The 26379-nt window shown below is 44.2% G+C and overlaps 1 protein-coding gene across 1 annotated transcript; it reads right to left on the bottom strand.

Annotated features, from left to right (window-relative positions):
• Positions 1-6979: 6979 nt before the first annotated feature.
• LOC144690583 (F-box only protein 6-like) lies at positions 6980-25818 on the bottom strand. The gene is made up of 6 exons (XM_078558205.1): positions 25675-25818; positions 20600-20908; positions 16036-16162; positions 12509-12604; positions 10408-10543; positions 6980-9548 (listed from the first exon to the last, which is right to left on the bottom strand). Exons 2-6 carry the CDS (start codon positions 20853-20855, stop codon positions 9414-9416), a joined length of 750 nt encoding a protein of 249 aa, XP_078414331.1. The 5' UTR covers positions 20856-20908; positions 25675-25818; the 3' UTR covers positions 6980-9413.
• Positions 25819-26379: the final 561 nt, after the last annotated feature.

Here is a 26379-nt window from a genome sequence, read left to right as displayed (position 1 = left end):
TTGTCTTGGCTCCATATCCCTTAATACCCTTGGCTAGCAGAAATCTTTCAATCTGAGATTAAATTAAGTTTACATCATTTTTGTGGGAGGGAGTTCCACACTTCCAACACCCTCTGCATGAATAGAGGAGTCATCGGGTTGTGCTGAGCTTTGAAGTTATACATTGTGATATGTACAGTCCTGATGCTTTTGCTGCCCACACAATCTTGTGGATGCCCAGTGTTTGGGTCACTGATCTATCTTTATTCTGTGCCACTGAACATAGTGATAGTGCCACACCACATCATGGAACATGTCCTCAAGTATAGTGGTCACTCCTACCATTTAAAGTTAGGCATGTCTGTGCCAGTTGGGTAGGGGAGGACAAAATCAACCAATTTGACCTTTCTGCTAGATCTCCCTAGATAGTCCTTTTTTGATTCAAAGTAAAATGGAGGAATCTGCATTGACTGTGATTCCAGCCACTTAGCTGTTACTACAATAGTACAATATTGAAAACTGTTGCTGATTAACACAGGAGGAACAGTTACCATCTTGCTTTTAGTAAGTCAGAACCTCAGTGTGTAATGAGTCAGCCTTTGATTAATGGCCTCAGTCTTGAAGAGGTTTTCAATGTTATACCAGTTAGCACACGATTAACCTTGTCCCATGCCTAGCCAATATTTGCTCTGGTATAAAGAATAACACGAGGTGCTGCGGTGGCATATTGGGTAGTGTCCCTGCCTCTGAACTAGAAGCTCCAGGTTCAAATCCCACTCCAAGACTTGAAGGCCAAGGAAGGTGTGTTCATAACACCAGCAAACAGGTTGAGTATCAACCTGCAAATCCTTCCATCACACACCAATGGCAGGTGGTAGGAGTGGAAGAGGTTCCTGGCCATCCATGTGATGGAAATAAATTGGTGCGTCTATCATTATCCATAGCTGCAGACTACAATGTGCATGTGAAAGTATATGTTGCCACAGACTGAGATTCCTTGGGGGCTCAGTTGGCTGGACGGTTGGTGTGGATCAGATTGATGCCAATAGCATGGGTTCGAATTCCTGTTCTGGTGAAGATTATTATAATCATAGCCCCTTTTTGGGACTATACTGGATCAGGTGTACTCCTCGGATGATCACTCTCACTTAAGGTTGAGGAAGACAGGACTCTCAGCCACTTAAATGGGTCTAAAGGACTGATCTAACTCTCCTGAAGGAAACAAACCACCAGGGAATATTGCTGTCCTACAGAATAGCCTTCTTAACATGTTTTAGACAGATTATAACTCAGATATCATAAAGGTCCAGAAATCTCTCCTCAATAATGTACCTCTCCACTGGAGAGTGCACGCAGATGGCTTTTTGAGTTTAGATACAGAAGACTATGAGACAATATATGTTCTAAATTATAAAGAAGTTTATTGAAGAACAGAACATGCAATTCACATTTGATGGTAAGTTGATCATTACATTGATAGTTCTAGGGAAAGAAAGTATAATCTTGTTTTTTTAGAGAATCCAAGCCATAATAATGTTAAGAGAGATATTTAAAGTAGTATTTATCTTAAATCTCCAGGTAGAAAACTACAGTCTAGTGAGATACCTCTATCCCAATTAAGAGGAGAATTATTGTCACTACACCACAGCAGCTATACCTTTACCTTGAGACACGCTGGAGTCAATCCAACAAATCTAAATATCCTACTGCGTAGTCCCAATATTCATATAATAAAAGAGCTGAACCAGCAGGAAGCATGTTGAGCACACATGCTGGACAACATCCTTTGTTTTAGTCAACACCCCTTTTATTCAATATCCTTTCAGCAAACAGGATACTGAGACATACAGATAGAATCACAGTGCAGAAGAGGCCCTTTGGCCCATCGAGTCTGCACCAACACCTGAGAAACACCTGACCTACCTACCTACCTAATCCCATTTACCAGCACTTGGCCCATAGCCTTGAATGTTATGACGTGCCAAGTGCTCATCCAGGTACTTTTTAAAGGATGTGAGGCAACCCGCCTCCACCACCCTCCCAGGCAGTGCATTCCAAACCGTCACCACCCTCTGGGTAAAGGATTTTCCTCATATCCCTCCTAAACCTCCTGCCCCTCACCTTGAACTTATATCCCCTTGTGACTGACCCTTCAACTAAGGGGAACAGCTGCTCCCTATCCACGCCCCTCAATCTTGTACACCTCAATCAGGTCACCCCTCAGTCTTCTCTGCTCCAACGAAAATAACCCAAGTCTATCCAACCTCTTTTCATAACTTAAATGTTTCATCCCAGGCAACATCCTGGTGAATCTCCTCTGCACCCCCTCCAGTGCAATCTCATCCTTCCTATAATGTGGCAACCAGAACTGCACACAGTACTCCAGCTGTGGCCTCACCAAGGTTCTATACAACTCCAACATGATCTCCCTAATTTTGTAATCTATGCCTCGATTGATAAAGGCAAGTGCCCCATATGCCTTTTTCACTACCCCACTAACATGCCCCTCCGCCTTCAGAGATCTATGGACACACACGCCAAGGTCCCTTTGCTCCTCAGAACTTCCTAGTGTCATGCCATTCACTGAATACTTCCTTGTCAAATTACTCCTTCCACTTTCTTGCTACACTCAGTTTCCAGGATTGAGCTGATAAGTGATTTGGGGTCATCCTTATGGTTATCCATTGTGAGGCAGTGGCATTTTACAATTTACCTTGCTAAGGTGATGTAGAGGCCAGTTCCTGTTTTTTCAGGAACTGCCTGGTGTTAAAGGATACATCATATTGTATGCACAAGATGTTAGCATTCTTGAGCACACAATTAGTCTCAGGCATGTTTATAAGCTTCTGAAATCTTGTCCAGCAAATGAACTCTGCTTATAACTGGATTCCTTCGCATCATCTGGGGTGGATTCTGCACCTGCCGCCTTGCCCTACCCACAATGTTGGTCATGGCGCTGTGGCTGGACCTGCCTTTGGGCAGAGAATTGAAGAGGATAAAGAATATGATAGTACCCTAAGGTGGTCCAACAATAAAAGAAACCCAAATGTAACAGTCTTCATTACCTTCCCTATTAACAATTAAGCCCAAAGCCGTCTGCACGTCACATCAGGAACCACGTCATAGTACATAGAACACAGTCTACATGCTAGTGTCATGTATTTTCACACATCACCAGACCTTATTTGTAGTATGAAAACACTAGGAAGCTTCAGGTAATTTTTTTTTCCTTAAAAGAAACCTTTTTATCAATTCCCCAACCAAAAACTTGTGAAAGTTTATAGGCAGCAAGGAGAAAAGAAAACTATTTTAAGTGTCCTTATTTATAGCATAATGGGCTTTCAAGAGCAGCTGAGATAGCAGTAACTAAAGCCCTTCGCTTGCCTCTATCTTCCCCTCCATCTTCAGACAATGCAAAAAGATGGCAGCCAGAACTGCAAGGAACCCGACAGACACAGGTCAAGGGTGACAACCGCTCAAGGCTCTGAGGAAACATTCATTAATCAGAAGGCACAAAATGTTTCATGTAACACCTTTACCATCACTTTCTTTTGCTCTGGTTTCCAGCCCCTATTCATACTGTTCAGGCAGGAAGCCAGAAGTGAGACGTTTTACAGGCTTAGCACAACTGCGCAAGTGAGGACTTCAAAGGCTGATCCCCAGACAAAAAGCAAGTGATTGGCAACTAAGGCTGCCAACCTTCTAGGATTGGCCTGGAGTCTCAAGGAATTGAAGATCAATCACCAAGACACTGCTGTGTACAACCGTGGAGAAGAATCATTGGGACATTAAAAAAGATTGTCTTCTTGTCATTTTCTTTGAACATTTCTCTTTACCAGATATAAAAATATTGAAAATGGGGGTTAAAATGGTGCTTGGCTGACAGTTAAGCATAATCCAATAGGGTAATGAATCCTTTTGCTTTCCAATTAGCCTAGGAAGGCAGTGCGTCACAAGGTTGGATGTGTTGGCATTCTAATGGCTGGGCTGTGGGGACAAGTCATGTGATGACACCTCCAGGAATACATTAACCCTCGGTTGGCAACCCTATTGGCAACTATGTGGCTTAGGTATTATCGCTACACTCCAGCTGTCCGCAACCATTTCAGACATGTCTTGAAAGCTCTAAGCCAAAAGAGGTGATTCTAAATCTCAGTGAATCATGTGAACATCAGGAACAGGAATAGGCCATTAACTCCCTCGGACCTGCTCCTGACGTTCAGTTAGATCATTGCTGACCTGCACTTCAACTCCATTTCCTGCCTCTGATTGATATTCTTTGATAACTTTAATCCCAAGAATCGCCAATTGCCCCAATATCAACAGTCTTTTGGGAAGCCAGATCCAGAATTCTGTTCTGAAGAGCCTGGCTCTAATTTTAAGAGTTTATCCCTTTATTCTCGACTCCCTCACTAAATAGTTTCTCTGTATCTACCCTATCAAATCCTTTTAACATTTTAAACACTTCAGTCAGATCACCCCTCAGTTTCCTAAGGACATAAAAAGGCTTGGAAGGAGATACCATCAACTCTGCTATCAGTGCAATCCATCATGGCCAGTATCCCCCTCATTTAATCTCTGAGGGATATGCTGCATAAATAATTCCTGATCTCCAAAGTTAATCAAACAAACATCCAGAGTAATCATCCTGGCTTCTTGCCCTCTGCTGGTCCCTGAGCAGTTCCCGTTGCATTCCACGGAAGTACTAATCATCTCAGTCTATAACCTCCAATCTCATTCCACACCAGATATTTTAAACCAGCTCATTATTAAAGCATCTCAACAATGCGCTTATGCAGCAGTGCTTGTACAGCTGCTTGCATTGTTAAACCTAACCAGTCAACTGCATCCATACTTGAGCACAACTGCAGTGGTTGAGCCAATATGGCAGGGCGGTGATCATGTTCCTTTTAACGGTAGATTCCAGTGTTCCCTCACCCACAGTGTGTCAAGTTTCCCTGATGGATCCTTAAGTAATGTTAATTTTTACCTTCCCCTGGCTCTGCCTTCCTTTCCACGGATAATATTTAACTCAGGCACAAATACATAGCGAGAGTTTCCATAAGACCATAAGACATAGGAGCAGAAATTAGGCCATTCAGTCCATCTTTTCAGTATTCTGTAAGTTTCAATCAGATCCCCCCTCATTCTTCTAAACTCCATCGAGTATAGACCCAGACTCCTCAAACGTTCCTCATATGTTAAGCATTTCATTCCTGGGATCGTTCTCATGAACCTCCTCTGGGCCTTCTCCAGGGCCAGAACATCCTTCCTGAGGTACGGGGCCCAAAATTGTTCACAATATTCTAAACGTGGTCTGACCAAATTTCCACGAGAACAACATATGTAAGGTCAACTGCTTTCATGCAGAGATGGGTATCTCATGGTTATTTTGCTTAATTAGTATTGGAAAAAGGGAGTCTTGTGGCACAGTGGTAGTGTCCCTACCTCTGGGTCAGAAACTCAGTGTTCAAGCCCCACTCTAGAAGATGCATTCATAATATGGCCAAACAGGTTGATTATCAGCCTGTAAATCCTTCCAATACACCTGATGGCAGGTGGTAAGAGTGGGAGAGTTTCCTGGTCAGCAATACAGAAGGCAATGGCAAACCACTATAGTACTTTGCCGAGCATAATCATGGACCAATACAATGAAAGTCCATGGTACCAATGCCCTCTTGGCATGGGACCTGAAGGAGGAGGGGTGTTGGGAATGGAGCAGTTTCCATTTTAGATACCTATTGTCCACATCAAACATTTTCAGATCAACTATGATGCCATTAAATGCAGAGTAAATCTTCCCCTCTGCCTAAACAATGTGTCTGAGACCCAGCTTCAGAACTGTAGATATTTAGCACCAACTGGACACTTGCATATCCCACATCCAGCCATTCCGTGACTGAGTGACGTTGTAATGGATGCCTGACAGTGCAGCACTCCTTCCATCTTGCACTAAAGCGTCAGCCTAGATAATGTGATTCAGTCTTGGAGAACACAACCATCAGAATGAGACTCAACAGTGCTGCCACTAAACCGAGGCTGACAGCCATGGTCATGGGCACAGCTAACACCTGGTTGATGTGCGGGCGGTGGCTTAGACATGTGGCCTGTTGTAGGTTCAACTCATTACCACTCAAATTTCTCCTCATTGAAAAAAAGGTAAATACAATAATCTCCTTTGTAACCTACTGCAGGTTTTTTTTCTGTATTTTCATCCAAAAGAAAAAAAAAGCAGCAAAAGTCAATCCAGCCACGAAGGCAACAGTCCCCCAGGCCAGGCATCTGCCTGCTTCATCCCACTGAAGGTCAAATTCGGTGCAAGTTACAGTGAGGTTGAAACAGCTGGGGGGTGGGGTGGGGGGTGGTGGGGGGGAGGGGGGGGGTGGTCCCTGGGGCCTATGTAGCTCAGGGGCTAGGGTGGGCCCTGTGCAGGAAATTCAGGCTATGGGATTCCATTGGGCTGCAGCATCTCCAAACATTTCCTTTTTGAAAGCGTTTGCTGTTTTGCTCTGAACATAAACCAGGAGAAATATTCCCAAACTCACTTACATTGTCATGTCATTCAGTCGCCAAACCACTCCTCCTTTGTAGGTGTACATATGCAGTCTAAATCCTTCTTCTACACCCAAAATCTGTACAAATTATAGATCAGAACAGTGACAATAGGGAGCATTGACTAACAAGGGAGTCAAAGGGTTTAGGGAGTAGACTGGAAAGTGGAGTTGAGGCCAGAATCAGATCAGCCAGAATCTTATGGAATGGGTCAAATGGCCTGCTCCTGCTCCTAATTTGTATGTTCGTATGCAGAGCCTGGCAGGGGAGAGGGTTTATTTAAACTGAAAAGGTAAATATTTTAAGATTTGCCACCTCTGATTGACTAAGAAGCAAGATGTTTGAATTGGCTAATAATGTGTCATAAGGCACAAGCATTTTTGTAGTCCTGCCACACTGGATAACTGTTAGTCTGACCGACTAGCAAGAACATTTTCACCTGAACTACTTTTGAGTATTTAAGGAACACTTTATTGCATACGTGCTCCGTAATAGCAGTTTACAGGAGGCAATTGCACAAAACAAGAATAAAGGACATGTTGGTTTTGTTCAGACAAGAAGCAATAATGCTTTGGTGGATAAATGAGGGTTAATAGTTATCAGCATTATCAATAGCATGTTCTCACAATAAGTAACTCTAGACAGCGAGGCCTATTCAGTGCAAAAGCTCTCATTCACTTTGGTCTGTGAAGTGGTTCATGGGACTTTATGCTCTTCATATTATGAAAATAAAATAAATTTTACAAATTTGTATCACTGCCCAGGAAGAGTACAAAAGACCCGGAGAACTCGCCTTCCCCAGACCACAACATGATGGAAATGCAACATGTGTAACAAGGAGGGCAAGTTCACTTTCTGGTCACACCTGAACAGTTAACATGTCTTGTCTCTTTAAGATAGAGACCATCCTGGTCTTTCTCGCAATTATGCTTCTATCTCAGTTGACCAGGACCGTTGCAATTTTTGCCTCCAGTTGGCCAATCACAGAGCAAAGTCATCTCGGAAATGAACAGATATGTATTTCACAATGCTAACAAGCGTCTCTCAAACTTTTACCAAGTAGTGTTGCTCAGTTGATCTAGAATGTGTCATGGACACACACAGTTCAGCTAAAGCAGACTTATCTCAACCATAGTGAGTAAACATGTTTAAATTGCTCTCCGCAATGTTTCTGCCTAATGTGTCACAGCAATTTGTGTGTTCTCTCCAACATTCCATTTTAAATGCTTTCATTAATCTACATAAACAGGTTAGCAATTGGTTTAAAACAGCAGCAAACAGGACACAAATGTGCTAACACAACTTATTATAAATAGCACTGAGAAACTGCCCCTCAAAAATGTCACAAAAATGAGAAAAGGGGGAACGTCTGCATGAAAAACCACTCTGGGAAAAAGTTTTCCTTTTTATTTGGTTGAGGGGTAGGGAGGGAGGCAAAGAGACAGGAAATCTATGTGTTCCTTCTTCCAAAATGGCATCAGGCACAAACAATTGATGCATTTCAATGGTATTTGCATCAGGTGCATTGTATGGAAACTAAAGCGAATCTGCCACTTTTTTTTTCCCCACGACGTATATGCCTCTTAAACGCATTTCAGCCAAACAGATGAAAAGAATATGGAAGCTACTTAATCAAGAACGCAATGGACTCCACACACTGAGAATAGTTGTTTGGGATAATTTGTTGATATCGCAAGTAAAATAATTCAGATGTATTTGCGCTAAAACTGTGCCACGATATTAATTTATATGGGATTCCTCCATCCAGCAGGTAAAACCTATTAGCACATGTTAAAATAATAGACAAAGATGGCAAAAAAGGTGCTTCCACATTCATTACTAATATTTAACATCTCAATGTCAATCCCATTTCTTCAACAACAATCTACCTTTAATTACATCAAACCCAGTAAATGGAAAAGGGTCATTTCTTTAAAATACTCACCCAGTGTCAGTGAAAATTAGAGAATTCTAAAAATAGTCATTTCTCTTCTGAGAAATGGTTTCCTACTCCAATGAACGCCGCACCCCACCCCCACCCTCACCCCGCCCAGAGTGTTTTACCCTCCAGGCCCCTTTAAAATGGATGGAGCTATCAGGATCCCAGAGAGACTCTACTCAATCAACGTGATTTCACACCAAATTGGGAGGCTACCCAGTGCAACCCACTCTCTGGACAGCACCTCACTGCAACTTGGGAGAACACTTTGAATAACATTCACCTAAAGTGCTTCCCCTCTAAGCTGAAAAAGGTCAAGTTCCTTAGACAATTTATCTCCTTCATATCTTCTTTCGACCGCGTTTTTGCCAGTTACCTGCTTCACTGTAACTAACGCTAGATTGTTGATGAACCTACGGGATTGACGTATCAAATATTAGCAATGAACATGTCACCGATGCCTTTTCTCACATCTCTCAGTCCATTATTTTAACCCATTTTAAATCCTGGTTGAAGAAAATAACAATCATGAAAGGGTCAGTTCCTCCGGACGTTATTCGCAGACTATGCAAGAATAAAGTGGATTCACCGGTATTCTCGTATCCAATGTACAAAACATAAATCAGATTTAATAATTTGATAATTCTCTTTGATAAAGTCAAAAGTGCCAGAAAAAACTCCGCAGGGCAGGCAGCATCTGTGGAGGGAGATACAGAGTTAACGTTTTAGGTCGATGATCTTTCATCAGAACTCTCCTAAAAGGTCATCGACCTGAAACATTAACTGTTTCTCTCCTCACAGCTGCTGCCAGGCCGGTTGAGTATTTTCCAGCTCTTCCTGTTTTTATTTCAGATTTCCAGCATCTGGGCCATTTCGCTTTTGTTTTACAGTTTGATAAAATGTTTGGTCTTATTCACCCAGTGAAACCTTGGTCCCAGAACAATCATAGTTCTATGGTAACGCTGCTGTTGGTAACTCGCACTCCGTACCATCCTGCCCAGAACTGCGTGTCTCTCCCCTCATGTGCAAACCGAACGTATCGAACACCAGGTCCATAATCTGTGAAAACGTGAGTCATCTGTAATGTAAGAAGTACTTCCAGTTATCATAGCATGTGAATGAATGATTCTAACTTGAATTCTGCTTTCACAGGGTGTGTATGAAGGTAACTCAATGCAAAGCTAAAGCATGCAGAGCAAAAAGGCTCCAGGTCCTGTTCTCAGCCTCTGTTAAGTGAGCTGCTCTCCATCAGGGCAGCATTGGAGATGCAGCCAAGTACTCTTGTATCCTGGGAATTAGTTCACTCTGTAGGCAAAATGCAGGATTCTTTCTGGAGATCCGACTTTGAATTGGAGGTCAGAGGCAAGGCTGCTAGCCTGGAGTTTAGCTTTCTCTTCTGAGATTAAACCACAACTGAAAATTGAATCCAAAAACTGTATAATTAAAGCAATATTTTTTTGGTAATTCATTCACGGGATGTGGGCTTCGCTGGCTGGGCCAGCATATTATTGCTCCTCCCTCGTTTTTTTTAAATGGACAATTGCTGGGCTTATAAAATGCCTTTGTGTCCGTAACACCACCTACATTTCAAATAGCTGGTCTATGCTGAAAGTGGAGACTCAAGTGAGGAAATGTGTGTAATGGGAAGGGCCAAGAAGGAGGGAGGGAAAATGGATCAGGAAACAGGAGGAGCAAGATGGGGTGATGGGGGGGGGGAAAGCTGGGGAGGGTGTGGAGGAAGAGCAGGGGATATCAGAGATTGAAAGGCTAGGATATGGATCACAGAAGCCATCGTGGACGCCGCCACTGGCTGAACACAGAGCAGAAACAATATTGACAGTCACGCAGTAATCAGAGGCCAACTAGTTACAAAAGCTGTAGAGATGAGAAAATCGTAGATGCAGAAAATGGAGTAAAATACAAATATAATGAGGTACCTGGTTCCATTTTGCATCACTCCACTGTGGGATTGTAACTTGCTCTGACGTGTACCTGTGGATGGGCTTCCCATCTTCAGACAGCAGCTCTACCTCCAAAGTGTAAACACATCCGCAGTCACGTCTTGCTGCATACCTGCCACCGGTGCAGAATGGTATTTCAATACTGTAGCTCAGGACAATACACTGGCACAGCAGGTCAGGCATAACCCTGTCCAGGACTGGTCAGCACAGTAACTGGCCATTCAGCCCATCTACGCCAGTGTTTACTCTCCTCCCCACCCTACATCATTTAACCCAGGCTTGTCCAACCCATGGCCTGCAGGCCACAATACAGCCCCCCTAAGCCTCTGTATCCAGCCTGTGGAGCCACTGTTCAAACTAGGGGTAAGTTCAATGAAAGACTCTGCAAGAAACTGCTCCCCAGCCACAGGCCATTGCGCACCAATGAATCTATGCAAATCCGGGACAGAAACAGTCTGATTGGAGGATCAGCGAACAGCAGGACGATGAGTGGCTTCTCTTTGCTTCCACAGCGCATGCTCTCTCTCCACCTTTGGCCGTGCACTCTCTCACACACATCTGCACAGGAACCTGCCTCATAAAGGGGCACAAAGGTCAAGATGGCAGAATGGGTCAGGGAGGCCACTAGGGACAGCAGAGTTGCAGCAACAGCGCCCACCCGGGGCAGCTGGAGTCCCAGGCAGGGCAGAGTGAGGAAGTGTGTCCCTTTCACAGCTGCCGGAATACCTCCTTGGTAAGGTGTCCAAACCTGCCAGGCCCGGGTGGGAGAGGAAAGAGAGAGAGCAAGGGAGAGGAGCGAAAAAACAGAGAGAGCGAGCGAAAAAACAGAGAGAGCGAGCGCGAAAAAACAGAGAGAGCGAGCGCGAAAAAACAGAGAGAGCGAGCGCGAAAAAACAGAGAAAGAGAGCGCGAAAAAACAGAGAGAGAGAGCGCGAAAAAACAGAGAGAGAGAGCGCGAAAAAACAGAGAGAGAGAGGGAGCGAAAAAACAGAGAGAGAGAGGGAGCGAAAAAACAGAGAGAGAGAGGGAGCGAAAAAACAGAGAGAGAGAGGGAGCGAAAAAACAGAGAGAGAGAGGGAGCGAAAAAACAGAGAGAGAGAGGGAGCGAAAAAACAGAGAGAGAGAGGGAGCGAAAAAACAGAGCGCGCGAAAAAACAGAGCGCGCGAAAAAACAGAGCGCGCGAAAAAACAGAGCGCGCGAAAAAACAGAGCGCGCGAAAAAACAGAGCGCGCGAAAAAACAGAGCGCGCGAAAAAACAGAGCGCGCGAAAAAACAGAGCGCGCGAAAAAACAGAGCGCGCGAAAAAACAGAGAGCGCGAAAAAACAGAGAGCGCGAAAAAACAGAGAGCGCGAAAAAACAGAGAGCGCGCGAAAAAACAGAGAGCGCGCAAAAAAACAGAGTGCGCGAAAAAACAGAGAGAGCGCGAAAAAACAGAGAGCGCGCGAAAAAACAGAGAGCGCGCGAAAAAACAGAGAGCGCGCGAAAAAACAGAGAGCGCGCGAAAAAACAGAGAGAGCGCGAAAAAACAGAGAGAGCGCGAAAAAACAGAGAGAGTGAAAAAACAGAGTGAAAAAACAGAGAGAGAGAGAGGGAGCGAAAGAACAGAGAGAGAGAGCGCGAAAAAACAGAGAGGGAGCGAAAAAACAGAGAGAGAGGGAGCGAAAAAACAGAGAATTTTTCAAATTCACGTTTAATGTTGTGCCAAACCTTATCCTGCCGAAATTTGCTCCTTGACCCCTTTAGTGAGAAAAAAATTGAAGTGGGGCTCCCCAAGCAAAAAGATTGGACAGGCTGGTTTAACCCTCACTGAGCATCCTTCATTCCTTCTGGCTATTCATTATTCTATATGTTAATGATTTATACACTACCCAATTAGTGTTCAGTCTGTACATTACTGCTGTTGTATCCTTTATTACACAAATATAAATTAAGAATTGTACTGTCAACCCACCATGAGCTTGCTTTGAATTTTTCTGCTCAAATCTGACATTTAATTTCTACCTCATGCTATCAGTCATTTTCTCACATTGCTGATATCCAACCAAATATTACTGGATGAATGGTTCAGTACATACCAATCACTCACTATAATTTTAGGCTGCATTAAATCGAGCAGATTCCTCCACAGTCCATTTGCCAGCAGATCAATTTTCTGAGATTTCCGGCATAATCTGTCAGAGAGAAACACGGAGACACAGTTTAAAACAAGGAAAGAAAGGACTTACATTTATATAGCGCCTTTCATAATCCCAGAACATCTCAAAGTGATTGGTAGCCAATGAAATTCTTTTGAAGTGCAGTCACTGTTGTAATGTGGGAAAATGATAGGTAACCTAGGTAACGTGATAATGACCAGATCAACTGCCTTAGGGTGATGTTGGTTTAGGGGTAAAAATTGGCTCCCCGCTCTTCATCAAAAAGTTGTCTTAAGGGCAGAAATCAGTGAGTTGTGGTTGTTTTTCAGATTGGAAGATGGTAGACAGAGGTGTTCCCCAAGGGTCAGTGCTAGGACCAGTACTTTTTTTGATATATATTTGCCAATGATACTAAATTTGGAGGTGTGACAGACATTGAAGATGATATCAATCAACCCCAATGTAAATAGGCTAGCAGAAAGGACAGATGGGGGGAGATGGAATTTATTACAGAGAAGTGTGAGGTGATGCATTTTGGCAGAAGTGACACTGAGTGTCAATATAGACTTAATGCAGACTGAGGGGGACCAGGGGTTCGTGTGCATAGATCTTTGAAAGAGTAATTGGCAAAGCAGATAGGATCTTGGGCTTCATAAATAGAGGTAATGAGTACAAAAGCAGGAAAGCTGTGCTACACCTTTACAAAAAGGTGTGGTTGGGTCACAAGTAGAGTATCGCATCCTGTTCTGGTCACCACAGTTTAGAGGATCCTTGAGGGGGTTTGGGATTGTGCCACGCCCTCAAAATAGCACTGGGGTCTCAGCCTTGGTTTTGTGAAGTTCCTGGAATGGGATTCGAACCCACAACCCTTCTGACTCAGAGGTCAGAGTGCTCCAATTCAGCCACATCTGACCCAGTAAAACAGGTCAAAGAGCAAGTTTCCATGTGACTCATTTGGAATGGACCCCAAGAGTGGAGCGAAGCTTCACAGAAGGGGGAGGTGGGCAAACCCCAATCCAGATGAGCCAGTGATCATCCTGGGGCTGTGAATGAGGCCCTGCACCACACTGACTGCTGCCGTTACCCATTGGCTGCATCCAAAAGGGTGCGAGGGATAGGCCAGAAAATTATAGGCCAGTCAGTCTGACTCGGTGGTGGGCAAAGTATTGGAAACAATTCTGAGAGACAGGGTGAACTGCTGCTTAGAAAGGCACAGGATTGATCCGAGATAGCCAGCATGGTTTTGTTAGGGGAAGATCGTGTCTTACTAACTTAATAGAATTTTTTTGAGTAAGTAACAAGAAGGATTGATGAGGGTAGTGCAGTTGATGTTGTCCACAGGGATATCAGTAAGGCATCTGACAAGGTCCCACATGGCAGATTGGTCAGGAAAGTGAGATCTCATGGGATACAGGGGAAGGTGGCAGGTTGGATCCAAAATTGGCTCAGTGACAGGAAACAAAGGGTAATGGTCAATGGATGTTTTTGCAAATGGAAAACAGTTTCCAGTGGCGTTCCACAGGGCCCTTGGTGTTGGGGCCCTTGCTATTTGTTGCATATAGTAATGAAATGGACTTAAATGTGGGAGGCATGATTGGGAAACTGGCAGATGACACAAAAATTGACTGTGTAGTTGATAGCGAAGAGGAAAGCTGTCGATTCCAGAATGATATCAATGGTTTGGTTGAGTGGGCAGAGAAGTGGCAAACGAAAGTCAATCCGGAAAAGTGTGAGGTAATGCATTCGGGGAGGGCAAACAAAATAAGGGAATATTCAATAAACAGCAAGTTATTGAGAGGGGTTGAGGAAGAGAGAGAGACATTGAAGTGCATGTCCACAGGTCCTTGAAGGTGGCAGACAAGGTGGTCAAGAAAGCATTGGAATGCTTCCCTTTATTGGGCGAGGCATTGAATACAAAAGCAGGGATGTAATATAAAAGCAAAATGCTGCGGATGCTGGAAATCTGAAATAAAAACAGAAAACGATGGAAAAACGCAGCAGGTCTGGCAGCATCTGTGGAGAGAGAAACAGTTAATGAGTCCATATGATTCTTCTTGAGAGGAACGTAATGATGGAACTGTATAAAACGCTGGTTATGCCACAGCTGGAATTTTGTGTACAGTTCTGGTCACCATGTTACAGGAAGGACATAATTGCTCTGGAGAGAGTGCAGAGGAGATTTACAAGAATGTTGCCAAGGCTCGAAAATTGCAGCTATGAGGAGAGATTGATAGGCTAGGGTTGTTTTACTTAGAACAGAGGAGGCTAAGGGGTGACCTAATTGAGGTGTGTAAAATTATGAGGGGCCTAGATAGGGTAGACAGGAAAGACATGTTTCCCCTAGCTGAGGAGTCAATTACCAGGGGGCATAGATTTAAAGTGACTGGTAGAAAGATTAGAGGGGGGAGAACATTTTCATGTAGAGGGTGGCGGGTGCCTGGAATTCATTACCTAAGTTGGTGGTTGAGGCTGAAACGCTCAACTCATGTAAAAAGGTACCTGGATCTGCACTTGAAATGCTGTAACCGGCAAGGCTACCGACCAGGTGCTGGAAAGTGGGATTGAAATGAGCAGCTAGTTTCTTTTTTCTCTTTTAGCCGGCACAGACATAATGGACTGAATGGCCTCTTTCTGCACCACAGCTTTTCTATGGAAATATCCACATTTCTTTCTTTCACATGACCCACTCATTTCCTCACAACTGCTTCCAGGTCTTGCGGTTGGCAGGGTGGGGGGGGAAAGAGGACGAGCAAGCTCAAAATCAACCCCAGAGCCTTAAGTGGAGTACCAACAATTTGTTAAACCTGGTGAGAGCTTTGCTTTTAATGGAATACCTAAGCAAAGGGCAGAGGCCCAAATTGCAGGTCAGTGAGGCAGAAAACAAAGGAATGCGGGAAAGGTGGGGGAAATGGAGGAATTGCAGTCAGGAGTCAACAAGCTCGTTTAAAATATGACAGTGTGAGGAAAGGGAGGCTAGGAGAAGCAATGGCTGGAAGAAACGTGTGGGATATGGTGCATTGAGTCAAATGGTGGGAGAATGGAGAACATATAGGTCAGGATATCAATAGCTGAGGAGGAATAGAACAGGAGAGTTCACGGAGCCTTGGTCACACTGGTGCTGACAGGAGGTGGGGCAGTGAGTCAGGTGGAAGCAGGAGGGAGAGTGGGAGAGAATCAAGATTCAGAGGCTAGACTTGGGAAAGTGATGATGGCAAGATTTCTTTAATTTGATCTCAGAAAGCAAGAACAGTGCGAAAGGGATCTAACCAGCTGTGGGAGCAATATTCAGGACTCAGACAAGCTTAAGCTTCATCCCGAGTTGTTTATCAAGGAATAAGGAAACATTTGACGGGAGCTTCCCAAAGGCAGTGGAGGTGGGAGGAGCTCATGATGTTGTGGCTGGTGATAGGAAGGGAGAACTTGGGAGCGAGTTCGCCCTGATAGTCGCTGTGCGATGTAATTCTTACCCGTAAGATGTCACAAAATATTTTTTTACAGTTCTGTCGGGCAAGGTTTGTCCATGTGCCCCTGGTAAAGTTTCTATTTTCCATTCATCTCCACCATTATCCTCAATGTCCCAAAACTGAAAATCTTCTGTAGGAATAGAAAATAAAATAAGTCAGCAAGAAGTACTTGCATTTATGCTGCATCTTATCACAACTCTTATCAGACAGCTAAAGCACATCTACAACAGATTCAGAATTTTACACTGTTGCAAAGTGATGAAAAATTTTTCATGTACGTATCTAAATTATTTTACAGTCATCTTGCAATTGATAGCCCTGGATTTCAGTATTGGTCTGTGTGTAAGAAATGGACTATTTCACACTTTGCAGAGTACATACGAACAAGGAGAAGGAGGCGGCCATTCGGTCCCTCGAGTCTGCTGATCTGATAGTAACCTGAAATCTGTATCCCACCTACCGCCGATAACCTATCATCCCCTTGCTTACCAAGAATCTATCCACCTCTGCCTTAGAAATACTCAAAGGCTCTGCTTCCACCACCTTTTCAGGAAGGGTTCCAAAGACTCACGGCCCTCCTTGAAAAAATTTTACCTCATCTGTTTTAAATGGGCAACCCCTTGTTTTTAAACAGTGACCCCCGAGTTCTAGATTCTCCCACAAGAAGAAACATCCTCTCCACATCCACTCTGTCAAGGTCCCTCAGGTGTCTTATATGTTTCAATCAAGTCACCCATCTTACTCTTCTAACTCCAGCAGATACAACCTTTCCTCATAAGACAACTTAGTTCTGTTGAAGAGTCATAAGGACTCAAAACTTTAACTGTATTCAACTCTGCAGGTGCTGTCAGACCTGCTGAGTTTTTCCAGGTATTTTTGTTTTTGTTTTGGAGTTCTAGCATCCGCAATTTTTTGCTTTTATCTTATTATTTATTTCTATGTGTGTTCTCAGTTCATCTGTTTTGTTTTGAATGCTACATTCATTCAGATAGAGCTTTTAGTTTTATCATTTGATTCTTTATATAACCTCTAGTTTCATCTGTTGATTTACTGTTAGATTTGTACTCTCTAGCCCTTCCTGTCAGGGTCTGTTTTTCATTTCCTGTAATAATACCTTCCTCTTTTGCCTTATCTTTACTGTTTGATTTACCACATCTTCCCAAATTTGATCCCTTGCCGCCACTACTTATTTTAAATCCCTCTCTACTTCCCTGGTTATGCGGCTCGCAAGAACGCCGGTCCCAGCACGGTTCAGGTGTAGACTGTCCCACTGGTACAGATCCCACTTTCCCCAGTACGAATGCCAGTGCCCCACAAACTGGAACCCACTTCTCTCACACCAGTCCCTGAGCCACACCTTCATCTCCCTAATTTGATTTGTCCTATGCCAATTTGCACCTGGTTCAGGTAATAATTCAGGGATTATGACCTTTGAGGGTCTGCTTCTTAATTTGGTGCCTAGGTCTTCATACTGACTATGCAGAACCTCCTTCTGTGTCCTGCCTGTCATTGGTACCTACATGGACCATGATGACTGGGCCCTACCCTTCCCACTGCAAGCTCCTCTCCAGCCCTGAGCAGATGTCCCGAACCCTGGTAACGGGCAGGCAATCCCTCTGACTATATTATCCCCTACTCCCATTACATTTCTTTTTGCTCCCCCCAGTTGAATGGCGTGCTGTACTGCGGTGCCCTGGCCAATTAACTCATCCACCCTGCAGCCCTCACTTTCATCCAAACAAGCTGAAAAAACCTCAGTCCTGTTGGACAATTGTCGAGGCTCACACTCCTGCACTACTGCCCTCTGAGATGTTCTGAAGTCTGGGGGAAGACTACTTGTTTAAAAATAAAGCTAAGTGATACAAGCTTGGGCGCTTTTGAATGTTATAGGAAGGAAACACTGTCGCCAAAGTCTCCAAAACAGTGATATGATAATCCATTTTAAGGTGTTGCTCGAGGGAAAACATCCAGTACTAGATGAGTGGAAATTTCCTTCAATTAAATATTGGGAAGATTAAGCCCATTGTCTTCAGTCACCACAACAAACTCTGTTCCCTAGTTACTGACTCCATCACACTCTCTGACAAGCATTTGAGGCTGAACCAGCCTGTTCACAACCTGTGTGTTATATTTGACCCCGAGATGAACTACTGACCACTTATCCCTGTCATCAATAAAACTGCCCATTTCCACCTCTGTAACATCACCCAACTCCAAAGTTGCCTCAGCTCATCTGATGCTGAAACCCTCAGCCATGCCTTTGTTACTTCCAACATGCTCCTGGCCCACCTTCCATATTCTGCCCCAACTCCCATATTCTGCCCCTTGTAAATTTGGAAGTCATCCAAAACTCTGCTGCCCAAAATCCTGTTCACCTCAGTGTTCGCTGAACAACGCTATCCTTGTCGAGTGTCACAATTGTATTGTGTCAGTCGAGTGAGCACCACTGATAACCGCTGGTAATGTTCTGCTTTGCCCCTTCCATGGGCAATGATGTCATCAGTTAGATTAAGCATCCACTCAACGTCTGACAAGACTGAAGAAACGATTTTTTTTGGCAATGTGCTAGGTGCTGAATTTAGTCCATAGGGCATTCTGCAGTACTAAAGTACATATCTGTGAGTAACAAAAACTGAAAGATATTGGCTTTGCTTCAGTAGCATTGTCTGAAAGTAGCTCTTGTTGCATGATGAAATTCATGAAGATTGTGGAGTCATGAAACGTGATCTTAGTTCTTCGATCATAGGAAATGGATACCAGTCTGGAATGATTGCTTTGTTGACTGCCTTAAGGTTGACGCATAGTTTGCCATTTCTGAGTTGCGCAATGGCTAGGTTTAATATCAATGGGGATGGGTTGATTCACTCAGTGATAGCATCTGCTTCAAGTCATTTCAGTTCCTGTGATATTTTGGCACAGATTGGAAATGGCAATCATCTCAAATTTTGTGCAACTAGTGGAATTGACATGTCAACATGAGCAGAATGACTGCACCCCTTAAACTCCCCAAATCTAGTAAATAAGGAAGGGTATTGCTGTGCATAGTCTGTGTCATCGATCACGTTAATGTGCTCTCCACTGGGGTCTGCAGGTTTGAAAGTTTACCCCCCAGTCTCTCAAATACTGGCTCCATCCAACAGCCCTCTGGCAAAATCTTCAAGCTGAGGCTCTGGAGACTATATTGCATTGTATAAAATGGGGCTTGGTGGTAGCCACCTCATACCACAAATATGCCATATACATCGTCAGAAGATGACAAATAAATAGCAAGTTAGGCAGTATCTGTGGAGAGAAAAACAGAGTTAATGTTTCAGGTTGATGACCCTTCATCAGAATGACAATGAGGGATCATCGACCTGAAACGTTAACTTACTTTTTCTCTTCACAGATGATGTCTGACCTGCTGAGTGCTTCCAGTGTTTTCTGTTTTTGTTTCAGATGCCTAGTATCTGCAGTATTTTGCTTTTGCGCCAATTAAATAGCTCCATCTTCCTTATTTGTAAGGAAGTGATATTATAAAAGAAAACTAAAAAAAAATCTCGTAACTAAATTATTTATTTTTCAAACTGAAGAACCTGGATGAGAGCCAAGGCTCAGGGCTCAGGGCTACATGGGGTTAAAAAGAGTAAAATAGTAGACAGGATAAATTTATCCACAGTTACAAGGAAACAAGCCTGGATTTTTATTGGTCTTTAGCTTGGCAGAGGAAGGGAACACTGAAGGAGTCAACGTGTTTCTTATTTTAGAGGTTCTGGGATATTGTGGGGTGTGGCGGGGAGGCCACAATGTCTTAGGGAACTGGCAAGGCCAGAGGCATGGAGTCAGTCTAACTAGCGGATAGGTCAGAACAGGAGCAGCAATGGGCCTTAGCCAGGGACATCCCACCTTTCTTATTTAAAATGAAAGACAAATGATAAAAACTGAAGAAAAACATCTGGGGTGATGAGGGTCACTGATCGGAAGTTGGAGATGGGGGTTTGGGCAAGTCACCTGGAGGGGTTGGAGGCTGCACTCCTGCTGCTTACTACCTTGTGAAGCTGGTGGCACCAGGCCCCTGGAAAACTGGCACGGCAGCAATTAAGTTCAAATCGGGCTCTCAATGACACTGTGGGCGTCAATTTAAATGTCATTAAGCGTCCCATCTTGGACACCAGGCTGCTCACCGCAGTATAAATGGTAGTGGGCTTGTGCATGGCAAGTTGGGGCACATTTCAAGTGCCAACCCTCTCCTGTCCATGGTGGCAGTTAATCCTAAGGTCAATCTGTTAAGACAGGTGATGGTTGGGGGCAGGAGGATATTTGGAAGAGTATGAGAGGGACATTCAGAGGGGTAACGACCACAATAGCGTCAGTAAGAGGGAAGCATCAGAACTACTCCAAGGCAGCCGAATCTGTGGGATCCCTTTTCACCTCTTGCCCCTTCACAGACACAAACTCATGCACTGGACTCATAATTGATTACCATTCGACACAGGCCTAGACCCTTTTGTTAGATGGATTCAGAAAGAATTAATGCAACCTAGAATGCAACGTAAGCACTAAGGAGAAACTTGAAAACAGCACCCACCTTCTGCACAAGGGTTTTTAATCAAGTTCACCGTAGGAAGCAGGAAATACAACTTCATCCAGTCCTCTGGAATCCAGTGCATGTCCCTTTTGAAAAACTTTTCACGAATACACTTCTCCTTCCAAATGTGTGTTCCATCCACCAACTCCTTCCACAGCCGGCAGACCAGTCGGCACCTTAAAACCAACTCCTTTCCAGGAACATGGGATAAGATCTCCACCAGGACATCCTCATGCAAGTCTCCCATAGTGGCCATGCTTCGAAAGGGGGATAATTCCCCACGTAACACAAGGTTGAATGTCTTTTGGGCTGTGAACCAAACATGAGAGGTTAGAAAAGGGTTAATATCTGTATAAATGGTTTGATTTTTTTTTCACCTCTGAGCCAGCAGTCCTGGGCTCTAGCCCCGTTTCAAAATCTTCGGCAACACAATCTAGACTGACATTGCAGCACAGTATTGAGGGAGCTTTGCACTACCAGAGGTACCGCCCCTCAGATGAGACTTTAAACCTGAGGTGGAAGTAAAAGATCCCATTCCACTATTTCAAAGTTCAGGGAGTTCACACGTGTCCTGGCCAATAATTATCCCTCAAACAACACCTAAAAAAAAGATTATCTGATCGTTACTGTTTGTGGGGCCTTGCCACGCACAAAATAAGCTGTTGTGCTTCTACATTACAACAGCGGTTATAATTCATTGGCTAAAAAGCTCATTGGGATCTCCTGAGGTCATGAAAGGCACTTATTAAATGCAACAACCTGTTTTTATATAGGCAAATAAAAGCAAAATACTGCAGATGCTGGAAATCTGAAATAAAAGCAAAGCGCTGGGAAAACTCAGCAGGTCTGGCAGCACCTGTGGAGAGAGAAACAGAGCAAATGTTTCAAGTCCAATTTAACTCTTCTTCGAAACTGAAGACTCTTCCAAAAAAAAAAGTCATATTGGACTTGAAACATTGGCCAGGTGGCGGGATCTGTCGTGGGAGAGGTGGAAAGTTCAAGGGACCAGCAAAACATCCATTGATCTTCAGCAGGAATTTCTGGGTGAACCAGAAAATCCCGGCCGTTAACTCTGCTTCTCCCTCCACAGATGCTGCCAGGCCTGCTGAGTTTTTCCAGCGTTTTCTGTTTTTATTTGACACCTTTAACATGGTAAAGCATCTCAAGCTGCCTCAGAGACAAGTTGTCAAACACTTTTTAACACTGAGTCACACGTGGAGATATTAGGGCAGGTGACCAAAAGTTTGGTTAAAGGGGGCAGGTTTTAAAGAGTGTCTTACAGGTGAAACAGCAGAGGTAGAGAAGTTTAGGGAGGGAATTCCAGAGCTTAGGGGCCAGGCAGCGAAGGAAAATTCAGGGATGCACAAAAGGCCATTGCTGAGGGAGCACAGGGATCTCAGAGTTGTAGGGCTGGAGAAGGTTACTGGTATAGGGAGGGGCCGAGGCTATGGAGTGATTTAAAAACATAGATGAGAATTTTAAAACTGAGACGAGGAGCCAATGTAGATCAGCGAGCATTGGGTGATTGGTGAACTTGGTGTAAGTTGGAATACGGGCAGCAGAGTTTTCGGTGAGTTCAAGGTTGTTGAGGGTGGAAGATGGGAGGCTTGCCAGGAAAGCCATTGGAGTAGTCAAGCCTAGAGGTAACAAAGGCACAGACACATGAGTTGAGGCAGGCCAGAGCAGGGCCAATGTTACAGAGATGGAAATAAGCAGCCATGGTGCTGGCACAGAGTCATCACCAAAAGCTCATCTCAGGGTCAAATAGGAAACCATGGTTGCAAACAGCCTGGCTCAGCCTCAGACAGTTGCCCGGAACAGGCATGGAGTTGACGGCTCAGGAGTGGAGCTTGTGGCAGGATCCAAGACCATGGCTTCAGTCTTCCCAATATTTAGCTGGAGCAAATTTCTGCTCATCCAGGATGGAATGTCAGATAAGCAGTGACACAAATCAGAGGAAGCGGTTGACAGAGGTGGTGGTGAGGTAGAGCCAGGTGTCATCAGTATACCTGTGGAATCTGAAATCGTTTCAGATGATGTCACTGAGGCAAGACACGAGAAGCAGGAGAGGGCCATGGATAGACCCTCAGAGGACTGCAGAGGTAATGGAGCATGAAGAGAAGCCATTGCAGGTGATTCTCTGGCTACGTTTGAATAGATAAGAATGGAACCAGGTGTGGAACCCTGTTCCACAGATCCTGCTGGGATTTGAGTACCTCACCCAAAATGGCCACTCTTCATGCTTGAGCCTAAACTACTGGTTGGCTATTTGACCATTAGAGCCATCACAGACAAGACCCAATCCTCTTCTCAATGAGGTCACTGGACACCAATCAAGAGCTGGAAACTGGACATTTTCTCCTCCCATGGGATCTACTGAGGAACACTGTAGTCCCCAGCCACTTGGCTGAAATCATTTTGCACTATTATTTAGATTTCCTCCTCTTTCAGGTACCATGCCCCAAGAGGGTGTTGGCAACCACAGACTTCCATTGGATTGGTCCATGATTATGCTTGGTAAAGTACTGCAGTGGTTTACTGTTGTCATTTGCAGTATGGCTGACCAGGAAACTCATCTTCCCTGCCATCAAATCCTAGAGTGGGAGTTGAACCAGGAGCTTCTGGTCCAGAGGTAGGGACATGAACAATGTACCACAAGAGCTCCTTGTTCAGGTTTATAAACAGAAGCTAATCAAAAATTCACAAAATCGAGAGAATACAAAGTGCAATCCCATGATCCATCCAACAATAAAACAGCGCATGGCTGGATGCCAACAGTTTAAATGGGTGGTGTCTGCACAAGAAAATATTTGACAGTCTCATGAAGAGATATTAGTGTGTATAATGCTATTGGAAATTTTTTTTTTTAAATAAAATACTAGTGGGAGCTTGTGTCTAGGTGCGTGTCTGAATTGGATTAAAGCCAGCTAGTCTGGGTGCTTTGATGTATAGTAGTTTTGAGATGTTAATTGGGTGAACAGTAAGGAGAACAAGGAGGTAAAGTGTTCATTTGCATTTGTTGAATAAGCCATTCAAGACTGCAGGTAAAATCTTACACCAAGCTAGAAGATGCCAAACAACGTGTTTATTTTTTCAGCTTACTAATAAAATTGGTGCTAAGAAAGGGGTTTTATTGTAGAAGAGCTGAAGTTCAAAAGACCTAGTGATACAATGGAAAATTTACATTCAAAGGGAAAGCTAGGTATATAAAGAAAGGAGTTTGTGTGTGTAGGGTAGGGGCATTTAAGACCTAATCAGCCTGTGCACTTCCAACTTGCAAAGGAACCTCACTTAGAATTCGTAAGGTCAAATGTGCTTTGCCTGGTATCTATTTAAAGTCTGTGGGTTACTGTTGCATTAGTGGAGATTTACCTAGGGGTGGTTAACTTGGGAATTTGTTAAAAAAGTTATTATAGTAGTAATTTGTAGCCATGTTTGTGTGTTTAAATTTGTTGTTAAATTAATAAATGTTTAATTTAGTTTTATATAAAAACCAAGAGACTCGGTGGTCTTATTCCTACTGAATCTAAAGTCTGCATCTCAAAATTACAAATTGCAGAAATGGATAATGACAGCTGTTTCAAGTTTCCCTCTGGGATTTGAACAACCCAGCCTTTACCATCGGCTGTGTTATAATAGGCAGACTTTTTACTTTTGGGTGGGGTGGGCAAGTGAAAGCCACACATCCTCCATTTTTGCCATGCTGGTGTCACACAGAAATGACGCAGTTATGCGTTGCATTTATGATATTCCACTGTTTGCTTCAAATGTTTCTTTTCATGAACACAGTGGTCCTTTAAGATGTCTGGTTGCCCTTCCCCCTCCCCTCCAAGATACTGACATATGCTGGGGTGTATTTCCGTGAGTCAAAGGTCAACCCCTCCCAGCCCCACCCAAGTGCCATTCTTTCGTGTACCAGCTTTTACAGCGAGGGTGGAAATTCAATGCGGGCGATGACACCAAGCAGGCAACTGTCAGCTTTGCCCAAAGGTCACTGGATGGCAAACAGCCGATTTCCTCGGCTGCCATCCAACCCCACACCACCCAGCCCTCTGATGCAGCCCTTGGGCACTGAGGCGAACTGTGACATTTCCATACATAAGCAAGGCCAAGAATCTCCTTGGTGTGCATGGCTCTGTATTTTTCACACAATCTTCAGGAAATCCTCTTTTCACACTGTTACACGATACAAAACATCTCCACCTAAATTTGGACATTACTGACTGATTCTGTCTGTGGAATTTAGACAGAACTCAATCCAGAAACGAAACACCACACAACAAATATTTTGAAGAGTAGGGGAATTCTCTAGGGTGTTCTGGCAGTAGAGTGCTTTGGGAGGATGTGAAAAACCCCTATATAAATGCTAGCCTTTCTTTCTAAATTAAGACCACACATACAATACTGGATCCAGGAGATAATCTACAGATAACAGTACAATGAAGTCGTCCATACCTAACAGCTCAAACAGGTCAAATTCTAACTCTATAGCTGTGCTCATCTCCCTGGGAGCTGCATCAGAAACTGCTGCTTGCAAACAATAATGAAAACTAAACACAAAGAGCAAAGATAAAAATGGTGCTGATACAGATGAACACAATTGCTTTTCTGAACCTGGCAATCCAAACCAAAAAAAAATGAATATTTCATTTATATTAACCATGCTTTTGGAGATGTGCAATTGGGGGGGGGGAGAAAAGAGTCTCTCTCTCCCCTTTGGGGCTTTTCCCCTCCCCGGGTCTCTCTCTCTCTCTTCCCCCCCCCCCACCTCTCCCCAGGGGGGGTGTCAGTCTCACTTTTACCCCACCCCCTCTCCCTGGAAGGGTCTCTCTCTCTCTCTCCCTCTTTTACCCCCCTCCTCCTCCCCTCCCCGGGGCTCTCTCTCCCTCTCTCTCTCTCCCCCCGGGGGGGGGGGGGGGGGACTCTCTGTGCTGCTGTTACTCTCTCTGGTCCTTCCCCCCCCCCCCGGGCGCACCGGCGCGGGGCTCTGGGCGGAGGCAGGATTCGCGCTGCCGGGTGTGGAAAGGGGGTAGAGGCTGGTTCCTGTCCTTTCTCCTCCCCGGCCTGCTCCTTACCCCCGCTGCCGGCTCCACTCGCTCTGCTGGGCGCTGACTCAACGCAGCGTCAATTTCCTCTTGACCTCCCGGTCCCGGTGATTCCAGATCACTTCTGGGTCTCGTTTCGCTTTCGTAGTTTCTCCTGCCCTGCGCAAAGCTTCTCCCCGGAATGCAATCATTGCAAAAAACAATTCCCAGGGAAATAGTTTGCAAACCCAGTGAAGAGGATAATAAATATTTTGAAACTGTGTATGGTGGAAAACTGAGATTAGAAAAAAGGGTTAAAAAATCGACCCAAGACTGTTAATGATGTTAATATGCGACTATTATTTATAAAAGCATTGGACTAGACTCTCCTAAAAACGTTGCTTCTTATACCAATTATTTGCTGCATGGTGTGTTGCTCATGCCTAGTTAACAGGCATTAGCCTGGTTTTCACTTTATGCAGGCTATGCTAATTGGAGAGGGGAGGGGTGGGGGGTTCTCTGTTGTTTGGACTCTGTCTAGAATGACTGGTAGTCAGCTTCCTATCATTGATGACAATTCAGATTGTCATAACTGTCCTGTTGTTTCGCTCCATATCATCTGTCAGGTTTCCCACCACAACAGGATTGATAAAGATAAGAGTTCTGGGCGCTAAAATAAATAGTTCATTAGAAATTTGGTTAAATTCTCACCCCCACCTCATTTTTATTATTATCATTTTCCCCTCCCCCCGTAAT

Source organism: Cetorhinus maximus, chromosome 15 (genome assembly GCF_964194155.1).
Source record: "Cetorhinus maximus chromosome 15, sCetMax3.hap1.1, whole genome shotgun sequence".
Taxonomy (NCBI): domain Eukaryota; kingdom Metazoa; phylum Chordata; class Chondrichthyes; order Lamniformes; family Cetorhinidae; genus Cetorhinus; species Cetorhinus maximus.
Note: the sequence above shows the minus strand (reverse complement) of the source record. Positions and strands in the feature narration are given on the sequence as shown.

Coding starts and splice junctions, on each gene's coding strand:
- LOC144690583 (XM_078558205.1), bottom strand. CDS start 20,855: ATGGCCACTATGGGAGACTTGCATGAGGATGTCCTGGTGGAGATCTTA. Junction 12,605..16,035: donor TATTTTGTGACATCTTACGG/GTAAGAATTACA, acceptor TCTCTCTGACAG/ATTATGCCGGAAATCTCAGA. Junction 9,549..10,407: donor GTGATGCAAAATGGAACCAG/GTACCTCATTAT, acceptor CTTACATTACAG/ATGACTCACGTTTTCACAGA.